Source organism: Dermacentor andersoni, chromosome 8, assembly GCF_023375885.2.
Source record: "Dermacentor andersoni chromosome 8, qqDerAnde1_hic_scaffold, whole genome shotgun sequence".
NCBI classification, from domain to species: Eukaryota; Metazoa; Arthropoda; class Arachnida; order Ixodida; family Ixodidae; genus Dermacentor; species Dermacentor andersoni.
Window position 1 is genome coordinate 147581518 of NC_092821.1, and position 26652 is coordinate 147608169.

The following is a 26652-nucleotide window of genomic DNA, read 5'->3' on the forward strand; positions in this document are numbered from 1 at the left end:
CAAACCGTGACGGTAACGGCGAATCCATTAACAATACTTGGTCCGCCGACTGCCTGTACTCATACCGGCGCCGTTCGGTTGGGGACTGTCGTACTGTCGTCCTTACGAAGCAAGTCGCCGCAGTAGACATCCCGGTGCCGTTTGGTTGGGGACTATCGTATTGTCGTCCTTACAAAGCGAGTCGCCGCAGTATACATCCCGGCGCCGTTTGGTTGGGGACTGTCGTATTGTCGTCCTTAGAAAGCGAGTCGCCGCAGTATAGACATACCGGCGCATTTCGGTTGGGGACTGTCGTATTGTACTCCTTACAAAGCGAGTCGCCGCAGTAGACATACCGGCGCATTTCGGTTGGAGACTGTCGTATTGTCGTCCTTACAAAGCGAGTCACCGCAGTAGACATACCGGCGCATTTCGGTTGGGAACTGTCGTATTGTCGTCCTTACAAAGCGAGTCGCCGCAGTAGACATACCAGCGCATTTCGGTTGGGGACTGTCGTATTGTCGTCCTTACGAAACGAGTCGCCGCAGTAGACATACCGTCGCATTTCGGTTGGGGACTCTTGTATTGGCGTCCTTACGAAACAAGTCGCCGCAGTAGACATCCCGGCGCCATTCGGTTGGGGACTGTCGTATTGTCGTCCTTACAAAGCGAGTCGCCGCAGTAGACATACCGGCGCATTTCGGTTGGGGACTGTCGTATTGTCGTCCTTACAAAGCGAGTCGCCGCAGTAGACATACCGGCGCATTTCGGTTGCGGACTGTCGTATTGTCGTCCTTACAAAGCGAGTCGCCGCAGTAGACATCCCGGCGCCATTCGGTTGGGGACTGTCGTATTGTCGTCCTTACAAAGCGAGTCGCCGCAGTAGACATACCGGCGCATTTCGGTTGGAGACTGTCGTATTGTCGTCCTTACAAAGCGAGTCGCCGCAGTAGACATACCGGCGCCATTCGGTTGGGGACTGTCGTATTGTCGTCCTTACAAAGCGAGTCGCCGCAGTAGACATACTGGCGCATTTCGGTTGGGGACTGTCGTATTGTCGTCCTTACAAAGCGAGTCGCCGCAGTAGACATACCGGCGCATTTCGTTTGGGGTCTGTCGTATTGTCGTCCTTACAAAGCGAGTCGCCGCAGTATAGACATACCGGCGCATTTCGGTTGGGGACTGTCGTATTGACGTCCTTACAAAGCGAGTCGCCGCAGTAGACATACCGGTGTATTTCGGTTGGGGACTGTCGTATTGTCCTTACAAAGCGAGTCGCCGCAGTATAAACATACCGGCGCATTTCGGTTGGGGACTGTCGTATTGTCGTCCTTACAAAGCGAGTCGCCGCAGTAGACATACCGGCGCATTTCGGTTGGGGACTGTCGTATTGTCGTCCTTACGAAACGAGTCGCCGCAGTAGACATCCCAGCGCCGTTTGGTTGGGGACTGCCGTATTGTCGTCCTTACAAAGCGAGTCGCCGCAGTATAGACATACCGGCGCATTTCGGTTGGGGACTGTCGTATTGTCGTCCTTACAAAGCGAGTCGCCGCAGTAGACATACCGGCGCATTTCGGTTGGGGACTGTCGTATTGTCGTCCTTACGAAGCGAGTCGCCGCAGTAGACATACCGGCGCATTTCGGTTGGGGACTGTCGTATTGTCGTCTTTACAAAGCGAGTCGCCGCAGTATAGACATACCGGCGCATTTCGGTTGGGGACTGTCGTATTGTCGTCCTTACGAAACGAGTCGCCGCAGTAGACATCCCGGCGCCGTTCGGTTGGGGACTGTCGTATTGTGGTCTTTACGAAGCGAGTCGCCGCAGCAGACATCCCGGCGCCGTTCGGTTGGGGACTGTCATATTGTCGTCCTTACAAAGCGAGTCGCCGCAGTAGACATACCGGCGCATTTCGTTTGGGAACTGTCGTATTGTCGTCCTTACAAAGCGAGTCGCCGCAGTAGACATACCGGCGCATTTCGGTTGGGGACTGTCGTATTGTCGTCCTTACGAAACGAATCGCCGCAGTAGACATCCTGGCGCCGTTCGGTTGGGGACTGTCGCATTGTCGTCTTTACGAAGCGAGTCGCCGCAGTAGACATCCCGGCGCCGTTCGGTTGGGGACTGTCGCTTCCCCGAAGATCGCCAGCCCCCGCAGTTCGAACGGAACAACTCCTGTAACAGACGTGACCGCTGAAAACCGCATACCGCCGGAAATTTCTACGGGATCATACTTCAGTTGCATAACTTCCACCTGCACGGCCAATGTCGACCACACCCACACCATCCCGCAACATAGAATAAATCAACGTATAAAGCCGAAACACACCGCTGCCCGCACAATTACACATCAACACACTACAAACGAGACGCCATGCTGCTACTGTTGCCAGAAGAAAACTGACTACTCTCACCAAGTCTAGCAAGCGTCTCAGGAGCTAGCAACCTCAGGGCGTAGCAGTTAACATGGCGGCCCTCTTGCGGTTCCAGATTTCAATGCATGAGCCCTATGGGTAGCTTGCCCTCTATAGTCAGTATAGTAACTCTATGCTTTTGCCACACACCGATAATTGTCATCTGTCTTGTCCCCATTTCCTTTATTTAACGCGGCGAGTCCGGTACTTCCAAATCACGAACGGCATGCCCCATGCATGCCCGTTATCAGCATGCATGACAGAGCATTCGCGACAGGAAAGTAGCGAGCGCAGCGTTTTCAGGGAAGTAAGCGCAAGCAAGACAGATGACGATTATCATTGTGTGGCAAATATACACGCCAAAGGGCCTACATTTGCTTAAGAGTGTACTTTTCTTCCACCACACTCTCAGGCAAAGGTACACCCTTTAGGGTGTATATCTGCCACACAACGATACTCCTAGAAAAATTTACACCCTTTGGGGTGTATATCTGCCACACAACAATACACTCTTAGAAAAATGTACACCCTTTGGGGCTTATCTTGTCCCACAATGATAAGCGTCATCTATCTTACCCGCGTTTCCTTTCTTTAACGCTGCGAGTCCGGTACTTCCCAGTCACGAACGGCATGCGCGTTATCAGTGTGACGCAGCATTCTCGACAGGAAAGTAGCGAGCGCCGAGTTTTCAAGAAAGGAAACGCAAGCTAGGCAGATAACGATTATCGTTGTGGGACAAATACACACCCCAAAGGGCGCAACCGTTTTAAGAGTGTAATCGTCATCTGGCTTGCTAGCGTTTCCTTGAAAACGCCGCGCCTGCTACTTTCCTGTCGGGAATGCTATATGTCATGCTGATAATATTAAGGCGCATGCTGTTCCTTACTGGGAAGTACCGGGCTCGCCGCGGTAGAGAGGAAATGCGGATAAGACGAATGACGTTTATTGTTGTGGGGCAAGATACAACCCAAAGGGTGTAATTTTGTTTTAGAGTGCAACACTCTTAAAACGGTAGCCCCCTTTTGGGGGTATATTTGTCCCACAATAATCGTCATCTACCTTGCTTGCATTTCCTTTCTTGAAAACTCGGCGCTCGCTACTTTCCTTCGAGAATGCTGTCACACTGATAACGTGCACACCGTTCGTGACTGGTAAGTACCGGGCTCGCAGCGTTAAAGAAAGGAAACGCGGGCAAGGCAGATGCCGATTATTGTTGTGGGACAAGATAAGCCCCAAAGGGGGTAAATTTTTTAAAGAGTGAATCTTCTAATCGCCTCTTAACTAATCTCTATTGCGGACATGTTTACTTACCCCCTGCTCTCGCTGAATCCAAGTGTTTCAAGGAGGCCATCGATCGCTCGGCAGTCGTCTTCATATTCTAAAAAACATGCTCCACCTTTTCCCTAGCTTTATCGCAATACGCACATGATTCTTCCTCCTTGTATTTCGCTTTATAAGTGCATGTTCTGAGATCCTGATCTCGCTTCGATTAAATTTTTTTTTCATTTAGGTTTAGTTACTCATGGCAGGTTTCTTTATCATTGCAGCCCCCCTTGACATTATCTCCCGCCTCTCTCTCTTTCCGCTCAACATTCTTTGTCGCCATGTTGCTCACCATACCGGTCGCATACTTGTTGGTAAGCTTCCTAGTTATTTTCCTCCATTGTGAATAAATGTTTTTCCTGTACAAATATCTGAACACTCTCCCAGACCACTTGCTTTCTGCCATATTCTTAATTCGTTCTTCATAATTTTACTGTGAGCTTCCCTCAATACAAAACTTGTCCAGCCCATATCACCCTGCACGGCTTCATTTGTAGTCTTACCGTGAGCGCCCAATGAGAGGCGCCCCACCGACTTTTGGCAGTGGGCAGCTCTGCGTGTGGCGCGCCACCTCTGCTACGTACCCGTGCTGCGCTTGAAGAAAGTTGTTTATAGTCTTTTCTTAAGCTTATGTATTTTAATTTTACTCTCTTTATGTTCATTTTAAATTGCGCACCTCGATCCTTTGCAGGCTGCAAGTCGCAGCACGCTATTAATGTGTCGCCAGATTTGAACCGGCGAACGTACGTGCTTCAAAGCATGGATAGCAAATCTACGAAGAACAAGATTCCGCGCGCTCCATTTGTGGTGCTGATTACGCTACAAGGGGTTTCATATGCCCTATCAACACAACTATCTTCTCACCTTTTCCGAAGCATGCCGGCAGCTTCCGCGCTTACAAAATTGACCGTGTCGCGCCCCCTCCAATTTGTTGAGCCTTTCTTGGATCTTCTCTGACAATGCCTTCGAAATTTGGGCACTTTTTTTAAGCAACTGTCTACACAATGGCTAGAAGCATATGGCTTGTAGACATCAAGTGCTAGCCATCCTGAAGAGGTCTAAACTATAACTTGACATAGCTTTAGCTGCTTCTAGACGGCTCAAGTTGTACAAGCTAGCTAGTAGCCAACTTGTGCTTCCTGGGTTATTTGACAGCTGCTAAATGAGCCCGAATTTTTAAAATAAAAAGCCATGAACAGCTACGAGAATTGGAATTCGTCGTATGCTGTCTTGTTCATTCTATAATTCAAGTTCCAGATGCAACCAAATTTAATGCATACATGGTCCCACTTTCCTTTTTACTGTTTTGGTGTGGATGACTGAAAGCCTGCGCAAATACAATATGAAAAAAAAAAAGAAAAAGTGTTTTCATAAAGCTTGCATGCATGCATGCAACACGGATGTACAATTATGTGGTGTCTGAAATTCCATGTATTTGTAGCAGTCGAATCGCAAAGTAAAAGCATTTAATATTGTGTGCATTGGACTGCAGTATACAGCGACAACAGCAATCGTACGATGAAAAATTATCTTTATGTGTATTTACAAAATACAAAGTCCTTTACAAGAAATTGTCAACTATACATAATATAACTCTAGTTAAAGCATCTGAAGGCACAGGCTACTAATCAGAGATGATAAGCGCTCAGTGTAATGTCTGCTTCACAAGTGTAGCGCTAGCTTTAAAGCGCTGCTGATTAGGCCAAGTTAACAACAACCTGCTCAGTGTGATGCTTAGTTGCAACAGATCAGATACTTCTTCAGAGCCAATAGATGTAAAAAGATCATGCTTCCATCTGTACAAATGTACAAAAAACATGCAAGAAGAACTCTGCACAAAGAAATAGCATCGATGTTGCATGGCATGCAAGAAAACAGTTGCATAGACAGTGCTGCAACAGTCACATTGCGTAAGCCACAAAACGTTTTCACAGGTTGCACTTGCAGGACTGCATCTTCACTTGCAACTGTAAAGACATCCCGACTCACACACAACCCTCGCCTGCCTGTTGCCAAGTTAAAGAGCTAAACAATGCCCTGCTTTCTTTTGAATAAATTTCACAACAAACCCTTCTTCTGGCTAAATTTGTAGATACGGACAACCTAAATGAGGTAACGCTGATGGTTCAATGACAACAAAAACAATGTAACGCTTTCCTTAGAATTCATTTCATTAGCTTGCCACTGGCTAAATCCACAGATGAAGTGCAGTTTGTGCAAGGCAACAATGACACTGAATACGAACCACCCACCAACCCTAAAAAAATGTGGACGTATGAGCAGTCATGTAAGCGACTCACACTATACATAGCCGACGCCTAATAAAGTTGCATCGACAAATCATGGAAGAGACCACAGCATATGTTACCAAGGGTTACAGATGTCATGGAACATGTAGGCTACAAAAATCTGAGTGTGCTGGCAGACATAACACACAACTGCAGCACTCAACTTCCTGCTTCCAGCCTAACAAAAATATTTAGCTTTGCATGTCTCCAAATTCTTTAAACTTTTGCAGCAATGTGTATAGTGTTTTCCAGCATGATAAAAGTTGCATACAGTCTGCAATTACTCTCCGAAGGTCCTCAAGACTCATTCAGCCACCATGCATCAACGTCTGCAAGTAGTTCCTTTAGAATAACAAAAGCCTCGCTGGCACATGCTTGAGCTTTTTCGTTTTTCTGAGATAACCCCTGGACCGAGTTTAATTAACTTTGTTGCATTTGAGAGATAAAGTTAAATTCTAGTGACTGTTGCAAGTGGAATTTTGATTTATGATTTGAATGTTGTTTAAAAAAATTTCTAAAATTTGAAAGGTTGAAAAATACAAAAGCACGAAGTTTACAAATTAATATCTCTGCATCAACAACAGATATCGCGGTTCTATAAACGGCATCCATTAGATCATTCAACGCGGACAAATTTGATATGTCAATTTATAGCTTACATGAACTCGTTACGCTGTGTATGTCTGCAAAAGCTGTATTTCAATATTGCAAATTTCTTTTTTAGATTCATGTGTAACACATCAATTTTGTCCACTTTAGCTGCACTATTATATGCAATTCACAGTATTGTGATATCATTTTTCATTGCTGACTTAAAGAGTTGTAAACTTGATAGTTTCGTTTACTGAAAATTTTTGATTTTTGCAAATTTTTAATAAAAGAAATGACAATCTAAATAAATAATTTGAAACCAACAGTCACTAGATTTTAAGTTTTTCTTTCAAATGCGAAAAACCGCGTCAAATTTGGTGCAGAGGTTGCCGAGAAAAACTAATTCTCCTTTTACATGCATTTAGATAGGAGCACCCAAGCTAAAGCTCCCTCTTAAAAAAAAGTAATTTATGTGGCTGGCAAGTGATTCATTACAGTGCTTCAAGAATGAACAAGCAATGTGCTCGGTTAGATACCTTGTAAAGAAGCTATGGCAGCAAAGAAATGAAAAAAGGAAAGCTCATTACACACGAGACATAGCCATACGAAACAACATGAACATGAAACAACATGTCAGTACAAGTCAGCAAAACTCTCTCAAAACCACCACAGCTCCAGCGAGTCACCTCACCACGAACCACCTTGGCTTGAATCACAGATGCTACCCAACAATGCTTGTGGGCAAAGGAGTCTGGACTAAGGGCACGACTAGATTCAGTAACAAACAGTGAGAGATGTATGTACAGTGAGGTATAGAGTCTGGAGGTTGATTCCACTGGGAATTCGCAGTACAAGGACAGAGTCTGAGCTTAGAGGCCAAAGGGTCACACAGGATTGTCACTGCCCGTGCGAAACTTCGCATGAAGACTTTTTTGTTTTAGCTCTGGCACACTGAAAAACTGATTTTCGTTCACTTCTTGATGAATCCTTTGGTAACCTGCAAAATAGATGAAAAAGAGCCCATCTGTAAGCATTGTGCAATATACACAGAGTCCATGCATCATTGAGAAAAAGGAGCACTGATGCAGTTTCCATGTCGCTTAACAGTTCTTGATTCACATTGACCTGACAGACATGACAAGTTTCCGCGCATGTTGGGCATGCCTGTAATGTTCTCTTTGTATGCACCATCCATTTAAGTTTGGACATCTTATAGCTGCCCTGATAAAATATCTGCAGACAAATTTCTTCATTTGTCCCTGGTGAAGATCAATGATAAACTAAGTAAACATTCATTTCCTCTAGCATTAGCTATAAACACATGCTATGTCACAATCAGCTCTAAAAACTAAGATACAATGGGCCTGCTCAGGGAATGAGTAAAAGAACCCAGAATGCCACACACTGCACAATTAAGAAGCCTTTCTGCATTGTCTCAAGTGCAGTGACTATGATTCAACAATGCCTGAAAGGAAAGTGCATTAAAGATGGCCTGTATGCATGCCTCAGTGGCCCTTACAGTCATCATGCACTTCCGGTCTGAGTAAGATGCAGTCATGGGATGTTGACTGGTGTTCACTATCTGCTAGTGTCCTGTCCTAAGCCTTCTGTGTCAATCACACTAATGATGAACGCACAGCCAAGTTAGCGTCGTCATGCCACTTCCTTCATCGTGTGGATGTTCCATTTTGTGACACTGACACAATCGTGCCGTGCACACTTTCATTTCGCAGCATTGACACATTTGTGATGTACACATTACTACAATCTGTGCTGCTGACACACTTGCATGTGCAGAATGTTACATTTGGGGCATTGTCACATGTGCACATTGTGCCATTTTGTGATGTGATGCACTTGCATGTGCGCTGTGCCTGCAATGGTGACACTGTCATGCTTGTCACTTGCAGTAATCCATATTGTGACAGACTTGTGGTGAGCCATTAGCTACATTTTGTGACAATGATGCACTTATGATGTGCACACTGTTCCATTCAGTGACATTGTCACACTTGTGTGGCACACTGCTCCATTATTCTAACCTGCAATGCTGACACACTTGGTAAGTGCACACGGTTTTGTTTAGTGACACTGTCACACTTGTTGCTTGCATTGTTCCATCATTTTGTGACATTGTTACTTGTGATGAACACACTGCTACATTTTGTGGCGCTGAAAAGCTTGTGAAGTGCAGACTGCTCTATTTATGTGATGTTTAGTCCTCTTTTCTACTCACATTTCAAGCCAAAGGTATTAAAATTCCCCTAATAAAAACTACCATTTGCTGTGTGCAAACAGAAGAAAGACTTTTCACCAAGCTTTTGCTAGCATTTTGGGGAGAAGTTTTGAAGTGTATCACTTATGTTATCATAGAGAGTGTTTACTAATGCGACAGTAATCACGGCATAGCAAGACACATCATCACATGACCAAGCAAATCACAAAAACAAAAGCAGACAAAAGACACTACTTGCCACACAACACAGACAAGAACAGTGCCAAGGTGAAAGCAGACGTCATGTTGTGACTGCCTGAAAAGCAGACAACACAAGAGTACCATGAGACAACTGTATCACTTTCAGCACATAATGAGACACTACAGAAGAACACTAAATTCACTCTGTAGATTAGCCATTCAAAATTCAATATACAGTTGACTCCTGTTAATTTGTCTGTGGTTAATTTGAAACTTCACTTAATTTGAATACACTCGAATTCCCCAGCAAGAAGGTACGAAATAACTTCTTTAGTTCGAATGTAAAGCATGCTGCTTCAGTTAGTTCAGCCCCACCAGCACCCTAATGAGCACAACGGTTATTAAAAGCTTTAAAAAACAAGAAATTCATCAAATGATGCTACTGAATCCCTAGGCATTAAGCTGTTCCATTTTTATTTTTTAGTGTCTCATGCTCTTTCCACTCATGAAGTCATCTATTTCCACTTTCGTGCCATGTCACGAATATGGCTGATGTTGAGGCTAGACTCAATGCTGCGGAACTTTTCAGTCCAACGCTGAGGCAGCATTTAAACATCTCGGCGCTCTCCACCATATGATGGTTGAGTCATGCTTGATGAGTAAGAAGCAAATAAAAAGACATTACAGGCTACTTCAAGCGAAAAAAAGATGTGCATTCATTAATTTTTGTCACCATTTGGTAATTTTACCTTTGCAATAATTCCACCAAATCTTGAGGTCCCACAAGGCTTGAATTAATGGGAGTCAACTGTACAAAATTTCTGCAGCACAATAGAAACTGAATGTTCTTTTGAATTTTTTTCGCAAACCTAGGCTTTGATGTCAGTGTGACGTCATAGACCTATCTGATGGTAATTTCACATATACCTGGGTCTGTTTTGCCCAGATGATAACTCTGAAATCGACCAAGTCCCATCTTCAAGTGGTGCCCTCTTTCGTTTATTATAGTGCTCTACTTTATCACAGCCATGACAAGCTGTTTCAAGTATTTTTTGTCCCATGACCCATTCAAGAGTGGATTTACTTGCTTAGTGCTGCCACACGGTTATTACTGTTGACGATTTCGAACATAGTCTATTAAAAACGACAACCTTTTGGCATGGTATATGGGCATCTAAATAGACCAAGAACCCAAAAGGACACATACATGACAGCTATGAGAGAAAACAAAATGCATTCTTGGTAGCCTATGCTCATTTTGTCTACGTCGTTGGACTTTTGCTCAGCCTGTATATTCACAAGGTGGTTCTTAATCACGGCCACACCAATGGAACCAAGCAAGGGCCACGACTTGCCTGTTCGTAGAATGACCAAGCCATGGCAGTGACCAACGTCCTTCGCAGCATCCTTGGCACCAGCCCCCGGAAATAACCAACCATGCCCTCCTCCTGCAAGTGCCATTGACAGTGCAGCACATCTGTGACAATACTCGCCAAAGCACAATGCCGCATGTAGCCGTAACATGAAAAAGCTCGGATGACTGTTGAATCACTGCAGTTAACATATCGCATTTCAGTCAAACATCAACGCAGCATCTTCCCAACTGCATCAGCAAGTACCTTGTAGAGCCGTATGCAGAGGATTGCTGCCATTTCCTTTCTTTATTATATATTTTTTAATTTTCAGCTCACTGAACAACAAGATCATGAGGATTTAATTTAGAGCATCCTGGGTGAAATTTTTTGTAATGGATTTGGGGGTATACTTAATGGTGACGTGATAGAGGACTGGGCATGTCGGTTTCAATGCACATTTGTAAGTAAAAGTGAGGGTGTGACAAAATCTCGTTGCGTCAGCATAAAATGTGGCGAAATAAAATGGGAAACTGACCACAAAAGATTTAGTGAGGTCAACGTCACGGGAGCCGAAACATCGTCTACTGAATCTTTCGTGGTCAATGTCTCACTTTATTTCACCATATTTGAAAATGGGGCAAAAAGAACTGCTATTCTGTGCTATCGGTAACGCTGTACAAGAGTGACTTTTTTTTTATTCTTGGGGGACAGGTCACCATGCCAATCAACACTCTTTCTACTGCTTATCATGCCTTGTTCTTTCACATTCTGTTTAAGGTGGCCATCTGCATTGTTTGCACACAGTGAAGTCATGTGACCATTGCCTGTATGAAAGAGGATGCATTAATTTCATTAATGAACTTTCATTTGGGATACCACATTTGTGTGTCCGATCCTTTTTGTTGTCCTGGTTTTTTTGTGCTATTTACAAATATAAATACTTGATAAATTACTGAGGACGTTGGGTGTCTCAGCAAAGCCTTCTCCTTTAATAAATTGGCAGAAGTAACTTTCTGTGCTTGTTCATGATACTATGGAAACTGTAATGAAATTACTTTTTGTGCAGCTCTTCCCATAAATCTGATAAAGTAACAGCATGAAACATGCTACGCCAATGCTTGCTACTCCATTTTGAGTCAGTGTGTACCAATCTAAAGAGCGAACTTCAACTACAACCATAGTCCTACATCATTTTGAGCCAGAGAACAGCCCTAATTACCTTCGTCTTCAACATTCCACAAAGAATATTAAACCTGAAAGGTGTAATATAGCTGGGTGACTTGAGTAATGCCCAACATTTTCCAGTGGCACCAGTCGGTGTTTTTCAGCTCTGCTGCGAGAGCTCTGCCCTGTACTATACAACCGCTGCTGGTGGCCAATATAGAAAACGTTTTGTCCACACAACTGGGCTCCATACCACAGTTGCACCCAGTTGGACTACAGAGAACCTAGTTGGACTCCTGCAGCAATTACTCAGGCTAGGATTCACTTAAGAGGTAGCTTTACCTTGAGGCCAACTCTGACTTTTCCTATTGCAATACATACAAAATGCAGGAATGCAGATTACAGCGGAGCTGGTGAGAGTGCCCGGTGACTGTCACCATACAACGTCACCAGCTTGGCTATGAATCTCTTCGGCATCGTGCCTCTTGAAATGCAGAAAGCGGATCACTGCTTGTGCTTCAACCAGCTTTACTAACTAACACTGCCATTTTTGGTTTGACGCCCTAAGGGTGTTTCGCGGTCCTATATAGAACACAATTTTTGGATTCTGCTAAAAGTAGAGAGACGTGCACTCATTTTGATGCCTATCGCATGTGCCTGCTCCAAATTTATGGTACTGATGAAACAATGTTTGCGAACGCCCCTCGTAAATGAGTGCACTGCAGGAACCTAGTAACCTCCATGGTTCCACAGCTCTTCACACACACCTTGGCAATGAGGAGAATGGAGGTGAGGATACTCCGGAACTTTCCCGGCTGCAGCTGCATGTGGGTCTTGATCACGTCGGCCGGCTGCGTGACGAGTGAGGCGAGCAGGCCCGCGACCACACCGCATGTGAAGTTGGCGGCCACCAGGTGGCTCCCCTCCCTCACTCCTAGATGGGCGAGATTTGCAGCAAAGGGCCTCATTAGCCGATGACTGCTGCAACAAGGTTCCAACATTTTTCACCACAACATGAGGGACAACCTCCTTCCCCAACACTAGAGAGCGCTGGCTGCCAGAATAATGTTTCAAAGCTCCAGATCTCGATCTCGAACACGGCAGAGTTTCACCAGGAATACTACCTCCATCAATGTACTCATATTACAGAAAGGCTTAAAGCGAGACGTGTTGTTGGGCGAGTTGGTTCATGATACGAAATAAAATAAAAGAGCACAATAAAGAAAAAAAAGATACGGGCAGGGAACAGCACAAGTGCTCACTAACAACTGTCAGTAACGGCTGGTGCATTTCAGAAATGAGTGAAAGGACAGCTCATGGTGGGCATGTGAAAGGCTAAATTGACGAGGCTGTTGGTTCTGATAAAGGAGTGGCCGGGCTTCTTTTTCCTTTTGATTACCCCTCGTGTTTGTTTGTGCACATGTGCAGACCCTGAACTGTGCGTTTACTTCTTCCTAAAATATGTCACTTAATAGTAAGCGCTTGTGCTGTTCCCTGTCCAGAATGTGTCACTTTTTAATGTGCTCCTTAAATTTATTCCTTAATGCGAGACATCCATTCCATATTGAGTTAAATTTAAACGTTCAAGTTACCCACCATGGTGGCTCACAAGCTATGGGGTTCTGCAGGTAGACATGGGAGTGTGGACTACACTGCTAAGGGGAAGAAATGTGAGAAGTGCTAGTGCAATGAGCTTTGAGTGCACATTAAATAAATAATTAATTAATTAATTAGTAAATTAATCATTCAATCAATCGCCGAATGTTCAAATTAATCTGTGATGTGGTTTTATGTAGAGTGGGCTATGAGGGACTCCACCGCAGAGGAATTCAAATTAATTTTGAACCCCGGGATTCTTTCACATGTGCCCATGCTTGGTATACAAATGTTACCGCACTCCACTCAAACGAAGCGGTCAATTCTAGGGATAAAGCCTGTAAGGTAGTAAACAGAAGCAGAATGCTATGCACACAGAGCCGCAGCAGTGGGTAATCCTCAAATCAACAAACTCAGCGTTATGACTGAATCGTAAAAGTAATTAGGAGCACACGAATGCAGTCAAGAGAAAGTGCACGTGACAGATGCAGCACCATTACACTGCACTCAAAACAATTTAGGAGAAGCATCAATACATGGCACAGACTGAAGTTATGGCACCTTTGGGTCATGTGCTTTTTCAAATGTGAAAGAAAGACAGGACAGAGGCACTCTAACACTTTTCATCAAAGCTACTATCTTTGTCCCCAAAAACTCTTAAGGCAGCAGCCTTAAAGAACTATCTTGCACATCTCGCAATGTCACATCTACGATTTTTCATCCATCACTTAGTGCACGATCATTAGCTTCTTTTCAAGCTTCCTTGTTAACCTCCAAGTTTTGTCTTGCAGTTGACATGAAAAGACCACTGGTGATGATGACGCCGACGACTACAAGCAGTACAGCCAGCACATAGGCATTCAGTGGATATGGAAAGCACATAACAGGATGCGCTTTTGTTTTGATTGATCCATGTGCATGGGAAAACTCACTTTCAGGGACAAAGCGCTTGGCCTGGACGTAGAAGACAAGGTAGATTCCCGAGTATGGAGCGTCCCGAACCAAAGTCGGAATAAGACCAGAGTAAAGACCTGCAGTTTAGAACAATGGTCAGTTCAGGTACAGTGAGCATTGCAAGCGAAGTGAATGACCAAGCGAAAGGTCAAGAGTATACATAACAAAAAGTGAAGGAAGCACACACAATCTGCACTTGCTTTTTTTTAAAGGCTGACTGCAGTGACATTGTGCACGAAAAATGGTGTGTGTGCAAAACATAACACTAGAAATGCAAATCAGGAAACGCTAGAAAAAAAATACTTGATACTAAACTTAAAAGAACAAAAAAACTATGTCATAGCCACTCACTGTAAATGATGCATAACCCTGAATATTAAATAACAGCGCAGCACCTGGCCATTATCTCCAAGATCTGGCAATGTCTGCGGCATGCTGAAGGGTCTCGGAGCCCATGGTCTGGGATTTGCATCACATCTGACGAGGCGCCCTTGTTGTCTGCTTAGGAGCTAGTACATAAAGGCTGTTAACAGTAAGACAAATCTGCATAATCACCAGCACTGCAGGTTTGCAAAGATTGCTCCGACATACCTACTCATTTTTAACCAGTTTAGCCAAAGTGAAATTTCTTCGCAGTTGGTGTTTAAGTAAGGCTGCAGCGCCTACCTCGTAGTCCATTTGTCCTGTAGATGTCTCTGGTGGCCTCACTCATAGTCCTGTAGTGGTACACTTCACTCTGAAAGTATGAGATAAGAAAAAAAAAAAAGATTGTGGCATTTAATCATCTCGGAGCTACTCATACGGACTACGAAATACACCATTGTGTGTGTGGGGGGAGGGGGGTTAGGATTATTCACAAGCTTTTTGCATTATCCCAGTAAATTTCACATTTATACTTGCTCGTGCACAAGCATAACAAGTAAAGAAATAATGAGACACGACGGAAACCATTGAAACCAATGCGCACTGGGCAGAAACCTCCCTCCTTTTTCTTTCTCTTGTTTTAGTAACACTGCCAGTGTTACTATTCACGTTCGATAAATTTAAAGTAAGAAATTATAAATAAATTACAAGGCATTAAGTGCCAAAACTGCAATCACATTACGAGACTCCAGATTAATTTTGACCATCTGCAGTTCTCCAACGTGCACTTAAGTCTAAGCGCAGGAGTGTTCTTTGCATTTCAGGGCCCATCAAAATGCAGCCGCCATAGCTGGGATCGAATCCACGACTTCGAGCTGACAACTTGTACGTGGGTCTGACAGCTTGCATGCAGCCTGTGCATGCAAACATTGTGCATGAAAATGTGATGATAACATTGTTATCATCAACTACTGAAAGTGGTGATCCAGCAAGTGAGGACAGCAATGACGTCAAGAGACATTGGTGCAGCATGGACATCAACCACCTCCTGCCCTTCCTTTTTGTGTCTACACATTTTCCATGCCTTAGCTCACAAGCTAAGACACAGGAAATACTTCACAAGTCTTCTAGAAATGGGCAAGTTTAAAAATATTCCATAAGAAAAGAAGCAAAATAAATTCACTTTTTGTAAGGATATGAATGTTGTCACTCAGTGGTTCTGGAAGTGCGGGAAAATCCATCCACCAAGTGGGGGGTTTGGGTTATCGTTGATATGGTCAAACTTTAAAATTCTCCGCCGGCGCTTCACGTGCATGAGTCAGGAACGACTCCTCCATAGATGTACCACCCTGACATGCCTCGATAAGGCAACATAAAGCATGGATTGTGATGTGCCCGACTCCTTTTCCAGGCACGTGAAAGCAGGGCCTGCCAACAGCACCGCAGCGCTTTTTTTTCTCCTAGACAAACATGCCTTAAACCGTGAATGTAAATATCAAACTGAGAGTCCTTATCATGCTCCACACTTTGCACCTGCTGGGGAGAAGGAACTGCCTAGAGAGAAGAGATGTGGTCTGGCGCTTGAACAGGGGAGCGGGGCAGACAGTCATGTGTCTGTCGTCAGAGACAAGATAGGCAATAAGAGATAAGGGGACATATCGGCTCCAAGCCTCCTCCTGCCTCTCACTGCTCCACACAAACATAAAACCACGTGCTGGCATCCTCGTGCTTGCATTCTCAAAACCAAAGGTGAACGACCAGAGGCGTCTGCTCGAAACGTGGCGGGCTACAGACTACGCCCGATGGGCTTCCGGGTGGCGACAGCCATGCTGATCCCAGCTGACAGCTTCACCGTGAAAGATCACTTATCAGAGGGTAGAAGTGTCCGACTGGCCTCCTCTACCATCAATGCGATAGAAAAATGCCACTGAAACAGGAGACTATCTCTGGCTCACCCCAAACACTAGGCGATGATCAAAATGGGAATAAGGCAAAAGCAGGAGCGAAAGTTTCGCCAAATGGACTCATTTCTTTCAAGGTGCCTGGAAAAAGACAAGTCCACCTGTCGAAATGTTGGCTCCTGCTATTACTTAGTTCTCGTTTTGCTAATCGTCTTGAATTTCCATCTCCTGCCCTCCCCACGTTTTCCCTGGACCCGTACACTAGGGTAATTTGTGAGAGGCATAAATGCTCTCGTTGGAAATACGATTTTGAGTGATGGTTTTTAGCCCTTGAACTGACAAATAAATTCAATTCTGGGACATTATGTGCCAAAACCACAACCTGGTTATGACGCACTCCATAATTGGGGGACTCCGTATTAATATTGACTAGCCGGGTTTCATCAAGGTGCACCTAAATCAAGGCACACGAGCATTCCTGAATTTTTGCTTCCATAAAAATGCGGCCACCGTGGCCGGGATCGAACCCACAACCTCGAGATAGCCTCTAATCTACCTCGGTGGGTCTCGAACTGACAATTATTTTTTAAATTTCTTTTTCTAATAAACTGGACATGATTTCCTGATATTTCTTTTATAGTATATATATATATATATATATATATATATATATATATGAGAGAAAAGTGCAAAACATTAAGTAGCTCAGCTGACTAAGCAACTTATGCACACTGTTAGCACATCTTTCCTGCTTGCATCACTTGTCCCATTATCTGCTTGTTCACCCTACCGATAGGGCAGTGTATTGTCTGTTGGTGTTGACTGGTTGTGACACTCCTTCAGACCGCTCTTCGAAGCTGAATCAAGTTTGCTCACTTGGAATGGTTCATCAGGTGAAAACCTGACAGGAGGTATCTCTTTTTCCTAACCACACTGTCTGCGGCGAGCCAATGAAGTGGACACACTCGACTACAGAAAAATTGGCAGAGGCATAAGGAGAGGGGGGGGGGGGGGGGGCGTGGGCAGATGCTGCTTTTGACGACAAGAGGCAGAAAGATTGTGCGACTTCCTCGATGAGTGCGCGAAACGAAATAAAAAGGCTTTCGCGGCTCTCCGAAATCCGCGCAGTTTGTTCGCCGAGATAGCGGGAGCCTCAACCCAACTCACACACACGCCCTTATCAGTGCCGCTTGTCAGCAGGAGATTGTGCCTGCTGGCTCTGAGAATTGTAGATTCAGCTTGCAAAGACCAAAAAAAAAAAAGAAAAGAAGACCCACGCTTGACGAGAGGTAGGCATTGCAAGAGGTAGGCATTGCGGCAAAACTCTGATTTCTTTCCTTCGTCAGCTGTCTGATAGCAGAAACCGAATGGTTTCCAACACCTTACACTGCACGTTGCACAGGTTACAGCAGTTTCCCATCGAGAAGGCCATGCAGCACTTTTGCACTTACAGTGTTCTAAAAGGAGGTTACAAAGTTGGAAAGTGCTTTGTAATTTCATGAGCGTTCTTTACTTTCTGACACATTGTACTGTCCTGGCTGCATTAGGCAATACCGCTCAGTTGCTCGAACTTCTCTTCTTCCGTTTTTTCTTCTTTTTTTATTGTTTTTTCATTGCCTGTGCCAAGGTTTCCCATTGTGTGAGCAAGCTGGAAGCTGTTCAGGGTAGTTCCGACACTAAATATTGCTTTATTTTCCACTTAGAGCATTTTACTTGTACGACATCAGCATGCTATAGTTAGTAAATTCAGTAAATGTTGAGAACACGTTTGTTCACTGTATCTATTAGAGAGGTTTAGTACAGTGCGAAACGCTCACGTTAGCATTAGTGGGCGGCGCAACGCTAGCGCTATCATACACTGATGAGTGCAGTGAGAACCAGTCTTGCGTAAGCTCGCAAGAGCCCCAGCATTGCTAGTGTACTGGGCGTGCACCAGTGTGAATCAATGCAACGCTAATGCAGAATCCTTGCATTTCCTGCTTTACACTGTACTAAAACTCTTTATTACAAACATTTACAGCTAAGAACAGGCAACACAAATGCCTGTATCACGCTTCTGGTGGCCCAGATTGCAAGCAGCATTCGACGCATGCACGCAATGGTACGCTGAATCAATCAAGGTAAATTGATCAACAGGAAGGCGGAAACATAGTTTGAAATTTTTAATCATTATACGTTATAATAGAACCGGCATTAACAAAACAGAGTATCCTTTGGAGCTAATGTATCTTTCAAGGTGCTGTCAGCACTCTGGTAACCTTCTCTTTTTTTCGTCCTTGTAACTTATGATGCTCTATTCAATGGACACTCTGATTTTGTATGGCTTATGCCACTTGATATTGTACTTTGCATTTCGATTTCCCCCAGTTAATTTGCTCAGCTATGTCTCCATAGGTGGACTCTGTCTATGCACCCCCTCCCCTGCTCCCCCATCCCCACAGTAATGCCACTACGGCGCCGCAGGAATCCCGTAAACAAAAGATATAATAACCTAAACAATGAGGCTGACCTCGAATCTCGTCTTGATGACTGTGACCGGCAGCAGCACAACACCGGCTATGGACCGGGCACTGGCACCAAGGAACATGGCTTCGCTTGAGCTTGGGTTGTCAAGGCTGCGAAGGCAATCCATTATTCCTGCTGTAGTCGAAAGCCAAACTTTCACTGCGAGTCTGCTGGCCATTCTTGTTGAAACACAAACCAACTAGGCTCAGTTTTAAAGCTGGCCCATCACTGCATCAGGTTGGTGGCGCACAATAAAGCTCCTACATTTTCTCGTATAGTACCACATCTTCATATGTAAAACCCACACCAAGAAAATTCAAAGTCTTCAAGTACCAAATTGGGATAGAAATTGCATGCAAATTTTGCCTTTATGTGTAGCTTCACGGCAATGCCAAAGTGACTGCTGTGAAGACGCACCCAAAGGCAGAATTCGTGTATACAGTCCAACGTGGTTATAACAAATGGCCTTATATGATAAAAAGAGTTTGATGTACCAAGTAATTCGATATACCCAAACTTGCCTATAATGAACCTAAATGAACTTCTGCGATGCGTTCATTATATACGGATCTGTTATCTCCAGTGGAAGAAATAATCAAGGATAAGAAATTTACTGAATATGATAGCATGCGTAGTAGGCAGCAATTTTCACCCGATCATGACAAAAAAGATTAATAACTACCCTGTACATTATGTTCATGGCATGCACGTTGCTTTAGAGGGCTGGCGGCATATTCGCCATATTTGATATATCCGATGTCCACTTCATTATGAGGCAATTATCTTACAAGGGTATCGGTCAGTAACTTTCACACTTTCTATATAGAGAATAACTTGTTTGACCCAGACTTGTTACATTCAAGTTCGACTGTACTTATAAATGTGAAGTGCACTGCCGTGAAGCCCAACCAGAAGGCAATTAAACTTAACATGCTTTGCATTGCTGCGAGGACATGCCACGCTTCAAGAGAGAACAGCTGCGAATGCGACGACAAATTAACATAGAAAGCGAAATTGCTTCCAGAGCTCTAACTGGTGCCGATGGTGGTGCCAAACTGCTTTCATTAAGATCTGACAGCTGTCGTATGGCAGGCAGGTTATGCTAGGCTTATTTTCCCCCTCAGTGTTTAAATTGGAGGTGCGAGTTACATACACGAGAGTGTTATCCATACGAAAATACGGAACATGTTCACACAATTGTGCACAAACATTCAACTCTGTGCTGCCATCATCCTTTCTCACCAGAATTTCTAGAAAGGTCAAGAGACTTTCAAAGTGGATAAATGCAGAAGTCCCACGAGTCAATACCAAATAGTGAGGGGAAAAAAATGCGACTGGGAGAAGAACTGCAGGAAAATTTGGCCCCCAGAACACTTTTCAAAATTTGTCGTACTCATGAGAAAAACAGAAAGAAAGAGCAAATGAAGCGATCAATGCGTACAAATGGATATCTTGCAGCTGTCAAGTGTCGCAAGACAATGCAGAGCTTTTCAAGCACTGATAAACCATTGTACAGAAATCAACTTCATGAGAATTGCAGAGAGTAGAGAAATAAATGATAAGCAGACTCAAGAGCTGTTGCATTCCATTCAGGCAGCTCCCCTTCACAGTGCAAGCAGCAAATGTAAGGGAAAAAGAAAACTTTAGTGTTAGGCTTCTACTTATTGCAAGTCCCTATACTGCATGAAGTCCCTATACTGCAAGAACTTGCGTTTCATGGAGGAAGCTGGCATGCACGTACAGTTGGTAATCGTAATTATTTTGTATCTGTCACTGGACCTAGATACTTTTGCTTTCTTTTATGCTGTGTTAGCTCCCTGTGCTTGTTTTCTTATCCGGCCTTCTTGCCTGTACACTACTTTTTTGTTAACCAGTATAAAATCCCTGTATATCAATATAAACCTCGGTTGGATGTTAGCACCCATGTTTGTCTGTTGTTTTCCCGTTCCCTGCTTAGTGTCCCAGAATTTTGCAATAAGAATGGAGTGCCAACTAGTTCAGTCTACCACCCTTTTATAGCTTATACACGACAGCAAAGAAAAAAAAAGTTTTGATGTTGTAAATTTTGAAAATTTTAAACCATTTCTTCAATATTGTGCATTTGTCAAGTGCCAGCAGAGCTCTGTAGTGAGCACCAAAATGCACGCTGACGAAGATTACAGCAACACCTCGGACGAGGGAGTTTCTCGAGACTATCGTAATATCTCAACAAAGATGGTGCAACCGCAGATAACATGTCATTCGAGACATGCACGCGACTGATAGCCAGACTACGATGTACGGCAGGATGCCAAATGCAACTGCGAAGACAGCTCGAGACGTGACTTGCGCATTCCTTGCTCACGAGATTGGAGGCGATTGGCAAAGCAACAAAGACAATCTCTTGGACGCTAAGCCAGGGAGAATGTTGTGGCAAGCTAGGTTAATGACCAGTAAACGCCTGCACTCCCTTAGATACGCATTAGCGGAAACCAATTTCAATTATATAGTATTATCCAATACAGAAGCAAGAAAACTACTTCAACTGTCACATAATTCATGCAAAATCTTTCTTACAAACCAATGTAAAGCAGCATGAAAGTGAATGAAGTGTGCACATAAAGTTAAAATTTGATGTACAAATACTCTAGTAAAAATATGACCACATACTAAGCACAAATTTGAATGCCTAAACTTAGGTCCCAATTCGCTGCTCTTGAAAACTGTGATCAGAGATAAACAATGAAGAACTTGACAGGCATGCAAGACATGCATTTGTAACCAAGGTGCCTGCTTCAAGTCAAGCAATCAAGTAAAGCGGTTTCGTCCTTATGAAGCATTGCATTACTGCCCAACTTTCTCGTATACAGTCATTCAAGAAGTACAACATATCAGTAAATATATCTGTAAACATCTGATAAACTGAAGTGCAACCTGTTTGGCCTCAATATAACCAGCACATTCCATTGAAAAATCAACATGTTACATTGGCTAGCAAGATTTGTTGTTAATACTTCGTCATGGATGCAGTACATCATGTGGTAAAAAAAGATGGAAAGCAGTTGAACTGTCTAGAACTGCATTATACAAGAATGATAGGTTTCTCTTAGCACTATTGCAGTTGTTATTGCTTGCAAAGTGGCTGCTCTCTAAACCTATACAGAAGGAAAAGCGCTGAAGAATTTTTTTTTTTAATGCTTACTGGAGGCTTGTCTTCAGGAAATGAAGGGTGCAGAAGTACAATCCGACTCCAGGAACGCAGCGAACGATGGACTGAAAACAGGAAAGCCAAATATCTGGCATCACAACATTCTCCACAGGTCTCCAACTTCCTTTTTTTTTCGTTTTCACTTTCGCTTTAGCCAAGGAGCATCAAAGGGTCTACAAGAACTGCTGTGTTGCTTTAATTAAAAAAATAAAAAAGAAGAGAGAGAGAGAGGGGGGGGGGGGGGGTTCAAAGGAAGAACCTCCACATGTGAACAGCTGCAGATTTGAAAAAGTGACAAAATGTATATGAGGCACGGCAGTCCAGACAGCTGTTATACACATGACAAAGCTTATACAAATGTTATACATAAGACAAGAAAACACACAGAGTATTTTAAGCTTGTAATCCCCAATTGCAGTTCTACATTAAGGGAAACTAGAACAAATTGCCCACCTTTACTCTGGTCACTTGCACTTGTACAAAAAAAAACAATGAAATGTTGTTTGAATTAAAACTGATTTCATACAGTAATTAATTATTTATTAATCACGTCGTTGAACTATCCACAATTGGAACTTCGCTCTAGCACATCAAAAACATAACTAAGGGCTTTGTGTTAGCTTTCCTGGGCTTAATTATGCATTGTGAGGTATCAAACTCAGGACAGCATACATGATATCGTAGGCAAAACAGGGTTTATTCAAAGGGTATTCACTCTCGTAAGAAAAATGAAAATCCCTAAATTTACACCGGATGGCCAATAGGGTGTAGAAACTTGTGTTTTAATGCATTCATAACCGGAATGAGCACTCAAACAAATATATAAAAAAATATTTGCTCCAAGATTTATTGCTTCTAGCTTTCAGTATTCACAGCACATTTACAAACTGCTGGAACAAATAAGCCATTTGCAATTCCAGGTCAATCCACCATGCAGCTCTTATTAAAAGGACCCCAAAACACCCTTCAACAAACATGCGACAATTTATAATGTAAAACTGCACCTACTCACAAATCACTTATAAAAAATTTTTCTAGACCATCATGGAGCAGCAGCATTATACATAATTAAAATTTTCCCTCTATAGCCCTCGCTGCTTCATCAGTTGAATACACTTCCAAATACCATTATGCATACCAAAGGAAATAAATCTGTTTTTTGAACAATTTGTTTCCACGTTTTTTTCTTCAACATTTGCACTCAAAAACAACCATAAAAATTGTCAGTATTTTAGTTGAGATTTGAAGCCAGCAATTTTTGTACATTTGTATTCTATTTTATTAGAAAATCGAACTGTTCGGACACGCCTACTTCTGTTATATGCGCTTTCACTCTCTTGGCTGACGAATGCACACTGTAGATGATCAATCTAAAATGCGGCTCCTGTTTTTTTCCTTGCAAAGGTGAAGGGCCTCCACCAACAGCAGCTAGTTGTAGTTCTCCATGATTGATTGACTGACTGATTGATTGGAGTTTAATGTCAATAACTTTGAGGGACCAAATGCCTCGCACTCACTTACAGGCACTGTGCCTTTCCACAGACCGAAGACTCTTTCATTTTTGACGACGTGGACGACATGCTTGAGCATACCCACTCTTGAGGTCTCCCTGCACGCAGAGCAAAAAGGTCACCTGTGTCAATTAAATTTGACTTGGCTTTCATAAAAGACAGTGCAGCGCAAGATGTTCTAACCCCTGTACTCAGAAATGCAACTTAAGTCGAAGCCCATGCTTGACTTGACTGAAGTGACGCCTGGCATTGACGTTCCCAAAGACGCTCCCTGCGTTTTATTCGGCGCGTTCACGATAGGCATCACTTAGATCAAGTCAAGCGTGGGCTTCAACTTAACTTGCATTTCTAAATACGGGGGTAAGTGTGTTGAAGTAACTCAGGCAGTGCAATAAAGCTGCCAACGAGATAACTGTAAATGTTGCAACTGTCAACACTGCCATACGAGTTTAATCCAGCCTCAATCATTTGCTTTCGCTGATTGGCTTTGTTATCACATATTTGCTGCCGCACATGGAACACGATTTCGATACGGCATAATGCACGATTCTTGAATGCTGTCAATCTTTCCAGAAAGACGGGCCAGTCAATCAGTTCACAAGCGTTCTACCGGATGATTGCAGTATGTTCTAGAAATTACGCCATCATCACCGCAAACGCATCTAGAAGGTTCAACGGCTCATATAAAGATGGTCAGACGCAAGGGGTGGCATTCGACAACCACATTTATTGCTATTGTAGCCTCCGAGTTGTGCCTTTCTTTAAGGGCCACAAGGGCACCCAGCAAATATTTTGCAGCTTGTCTCCAGTCTCCTCCTACCTGCCTGCATGTGCCGTCACATCCACTTGGCAATAGATTCGATAAGATTTATAGCTTTGTACAATGGTGCAATGATTAATGATTGCTGTGACCAAATGTTATGGGAACTCTCACACGCAAAGAAATGAAGCAGATGATGCAAGAGGTCGCCAATCAATCACGGTCGAGTTGGCCTCAGCTGCAGATAATACTTGCGATAATCTCGCCACAAAAGATAAGAGATAAATCCCTAAGTTCATTGATTGGCTTGGTTGTAGTACACCTATACGCACCCAGAAATCTGTGGTTGTTGTAGTCTGGTCTTCAGCAAGTCCAATGGCTGGAACAGTAGTGTGGAGAATGTTCCGCTCAGTGAGCCGGCGAGGAATGACTTGACAAGGGGTGACTGCAAGCAGAATTGTGATACAATTACAATGCACATCGCACGTTCAGAAAGCAAGGCATCTCGTAATAAAACTTCGCCATAATGAGGTCTGCTATGAATGCATGTGCCGCATATCCCAGGCGAGCTTCGATAGACGTATTCTGGCTAATCACGAATGCGACCCCTCAGCAAGTGCTGCTATATACGATAGGTAGTACACGTACAAACTTTTAGGTAAGGAGCCAGTCGAATGATGCCAAAAGCCCGATATCACGAAACAAACCTAGCAGACGAAGAAGAGCAGACGGCAACTATTCCTAGCAGACGACGCGCGGCCCGCCCGCAGGCAGGAACGACGACACCGCATTGCTCAGAGGTCAACTGCCCCGGTTACGCAACGCGCCTCGGCTTCAACCAGTGCAATGCCACGAAGATAAGGACAGTTTAGAGAACGCAACGCCTACATATAATTGGCCGATCGAAACGATCGGCGCTGTAGAGAGAGCGCTATAAAAATAAACGCGATAAGCTCACGCTTATGATGACGTCCGCCATGGACTTGCTTTCGCTGCGCTCCTCGGTGCCAGACTGGCGCATGAAGGCGCGCCGGCCGTCAAAAGCCTTTTCAAGGCGAGATAAGAAACCTTATCGTCGCGTAGCGGTAGTCATCGCTCGAGCCGCACGCCCATTCGTCCAGGACGGAGGGAGACGTCGCAGCGTCAGCGATAAGACGCCAGACGACTGCCCAGACAAGGGGGGGTCTCGCAACGTAGCAAAAAGGGCAGGGCAAGTCGAAGGAAACGCACTTGACGACGCTCGGTGCACAGCACTGCATTGAGCGCGGCGAACTCGTGCAGTGTTTTCTGGCGAAATGCAGTAAACAGGTCAAAACTAACGGCTTTGTATCTGGCTTATGTCGACCGAAACGCTGAAGCTGAAACTGAAACTGAAAGAACATGTTGTTCGCTGTGATTTTGTAAACATTTATAAACAACGCGTCATAAGTGTTCACTGTTTTTATAAAAATTCGGAGTGTAATTTACCACACGGATGGCATACATTTCTGAAAATGGCACCTTTTTTTCTTTATCAGAAAATAAACAAATAAATTGAAATTGAAACTGACGCTGCCGCACCTGAAACTGAAACCGCACCAACAAAGTTATGACAGGCTTAAAGCCAATAAAAGAAAAAGTAAATAAAAGGGACCGAAAACACAAAAGGAAGCGTATTGAAACGGCAATTATATAAATAAAAAAATGTACCAATATAAATCCTGAATGAGGTATCTGGAAACCTAATAATGGAACGAATAAGAAGTAATTATCGTTATATTAGCTGTAATAATTTGGCGTGTGAGATCTGGACAATTCTAACGTTTGATTTTGTCGACGATGCGAAATTGGAGAAAATGAAAACACAAGGAGGGAAAATCCTACAGATGTCTTGAGCTGTTAGCAGCGTTCAGCGGCGTAATGAACTCGGTCTCTGGATCATGTCTGGATGACCATGAGCACACTTGATCGCTGACAGAGCAGAGGCAAGGGCAGTAAAACTACCAAGTTTCAATGTAAGAGACAAACATAAAGAGACAAAGAATAAGAGAGCTGAGAATAAGGTACATCGAATGAGACTTAAGATCGTGGATAAGTGTGAGAGGCGTATACATGAAAGAGTTAGCAAAGGAATGGGAATTTTGACAGAGGCAATGATGTAGCCATGACAATTCGGCTGTAGGACCGCCATAGTTGGCTGTATCCTAGGATCCGACAGAACGAACGCTGACGCGAAAGAAAAAGAAAAGAAGGAATACGAACTAGTAATAAATGTACATATTTAGATGCTATTAGGTGATGAGCCCGCAGGAGAGGTAAAAGGAAGTAGCAGCGATCGACGGCCAACGCAAAGCAGTGATTTCTCTC

At 43.7% G+C, this 26652-nt stretch overlaps 2 protein-coding genes across 3 annotated transcripts in view; one reads left to right on the forward strand and one right to left on the reverse strand.

The window, feature by feature from the left end:
• Window positions 1-15637, forward strand: part of LOC129384294 (uncharacterized) — a 117284-nt gene extending 101647 nt beyond the window's left edge. Inside the window, exon 3 of the transcript XR_011896177.1 lies at window positions 15267-15637. The gene's annotated coding sequence lies outside the window, so the exon portion shown is untranslated. The remainder of the gene's footprint in view (window positions 1-15266) is intronic.
• On the reverse strand, window positions 5230-25646 carry LOC126528981 (mitochondrial glycine transporter-like). 2 transcript variants are annotated; one of them, XM_055069515.2, is made up of 11 exons: window positions 25265-25646; window positions 24639-24751; window positions 23557-23644; window positions 22030-22100; window positions 18853-18958; window positions 14746-14815; window positions 14058-14156; window positions 12297-12463; window positions 10362-10458; window positions 9069-9121; window positions 5230-7591 (listed from the first exon to the last, which is right to left on the reverse strand). In XM_055069515.2, the coding sequence occupies exons 1-10, from the start codon at window positions 25325-25327 to the stop codon at window positions 9111-9113; spliced, it is 885 nt and encodes a 294-aa protein (XP_054925490.2). In that variant the 5' UTR covers window positions 25328-25646; the 3' UTR covers window positions 5230-7591; window positions 9069-9110. The 2 variants fall into 2 exon arrangements, with proteins under 2 accessions (XP_054925490.2, XP_054925489.2); XM_055069514.2 differs by lacking the exon at window positions 9069-9121 and having other exon boundaries at window positions 10366-10458; window positions 25265-25636.
• Window positions 25647-26652: the final 1006 nt, after the last annotated feature.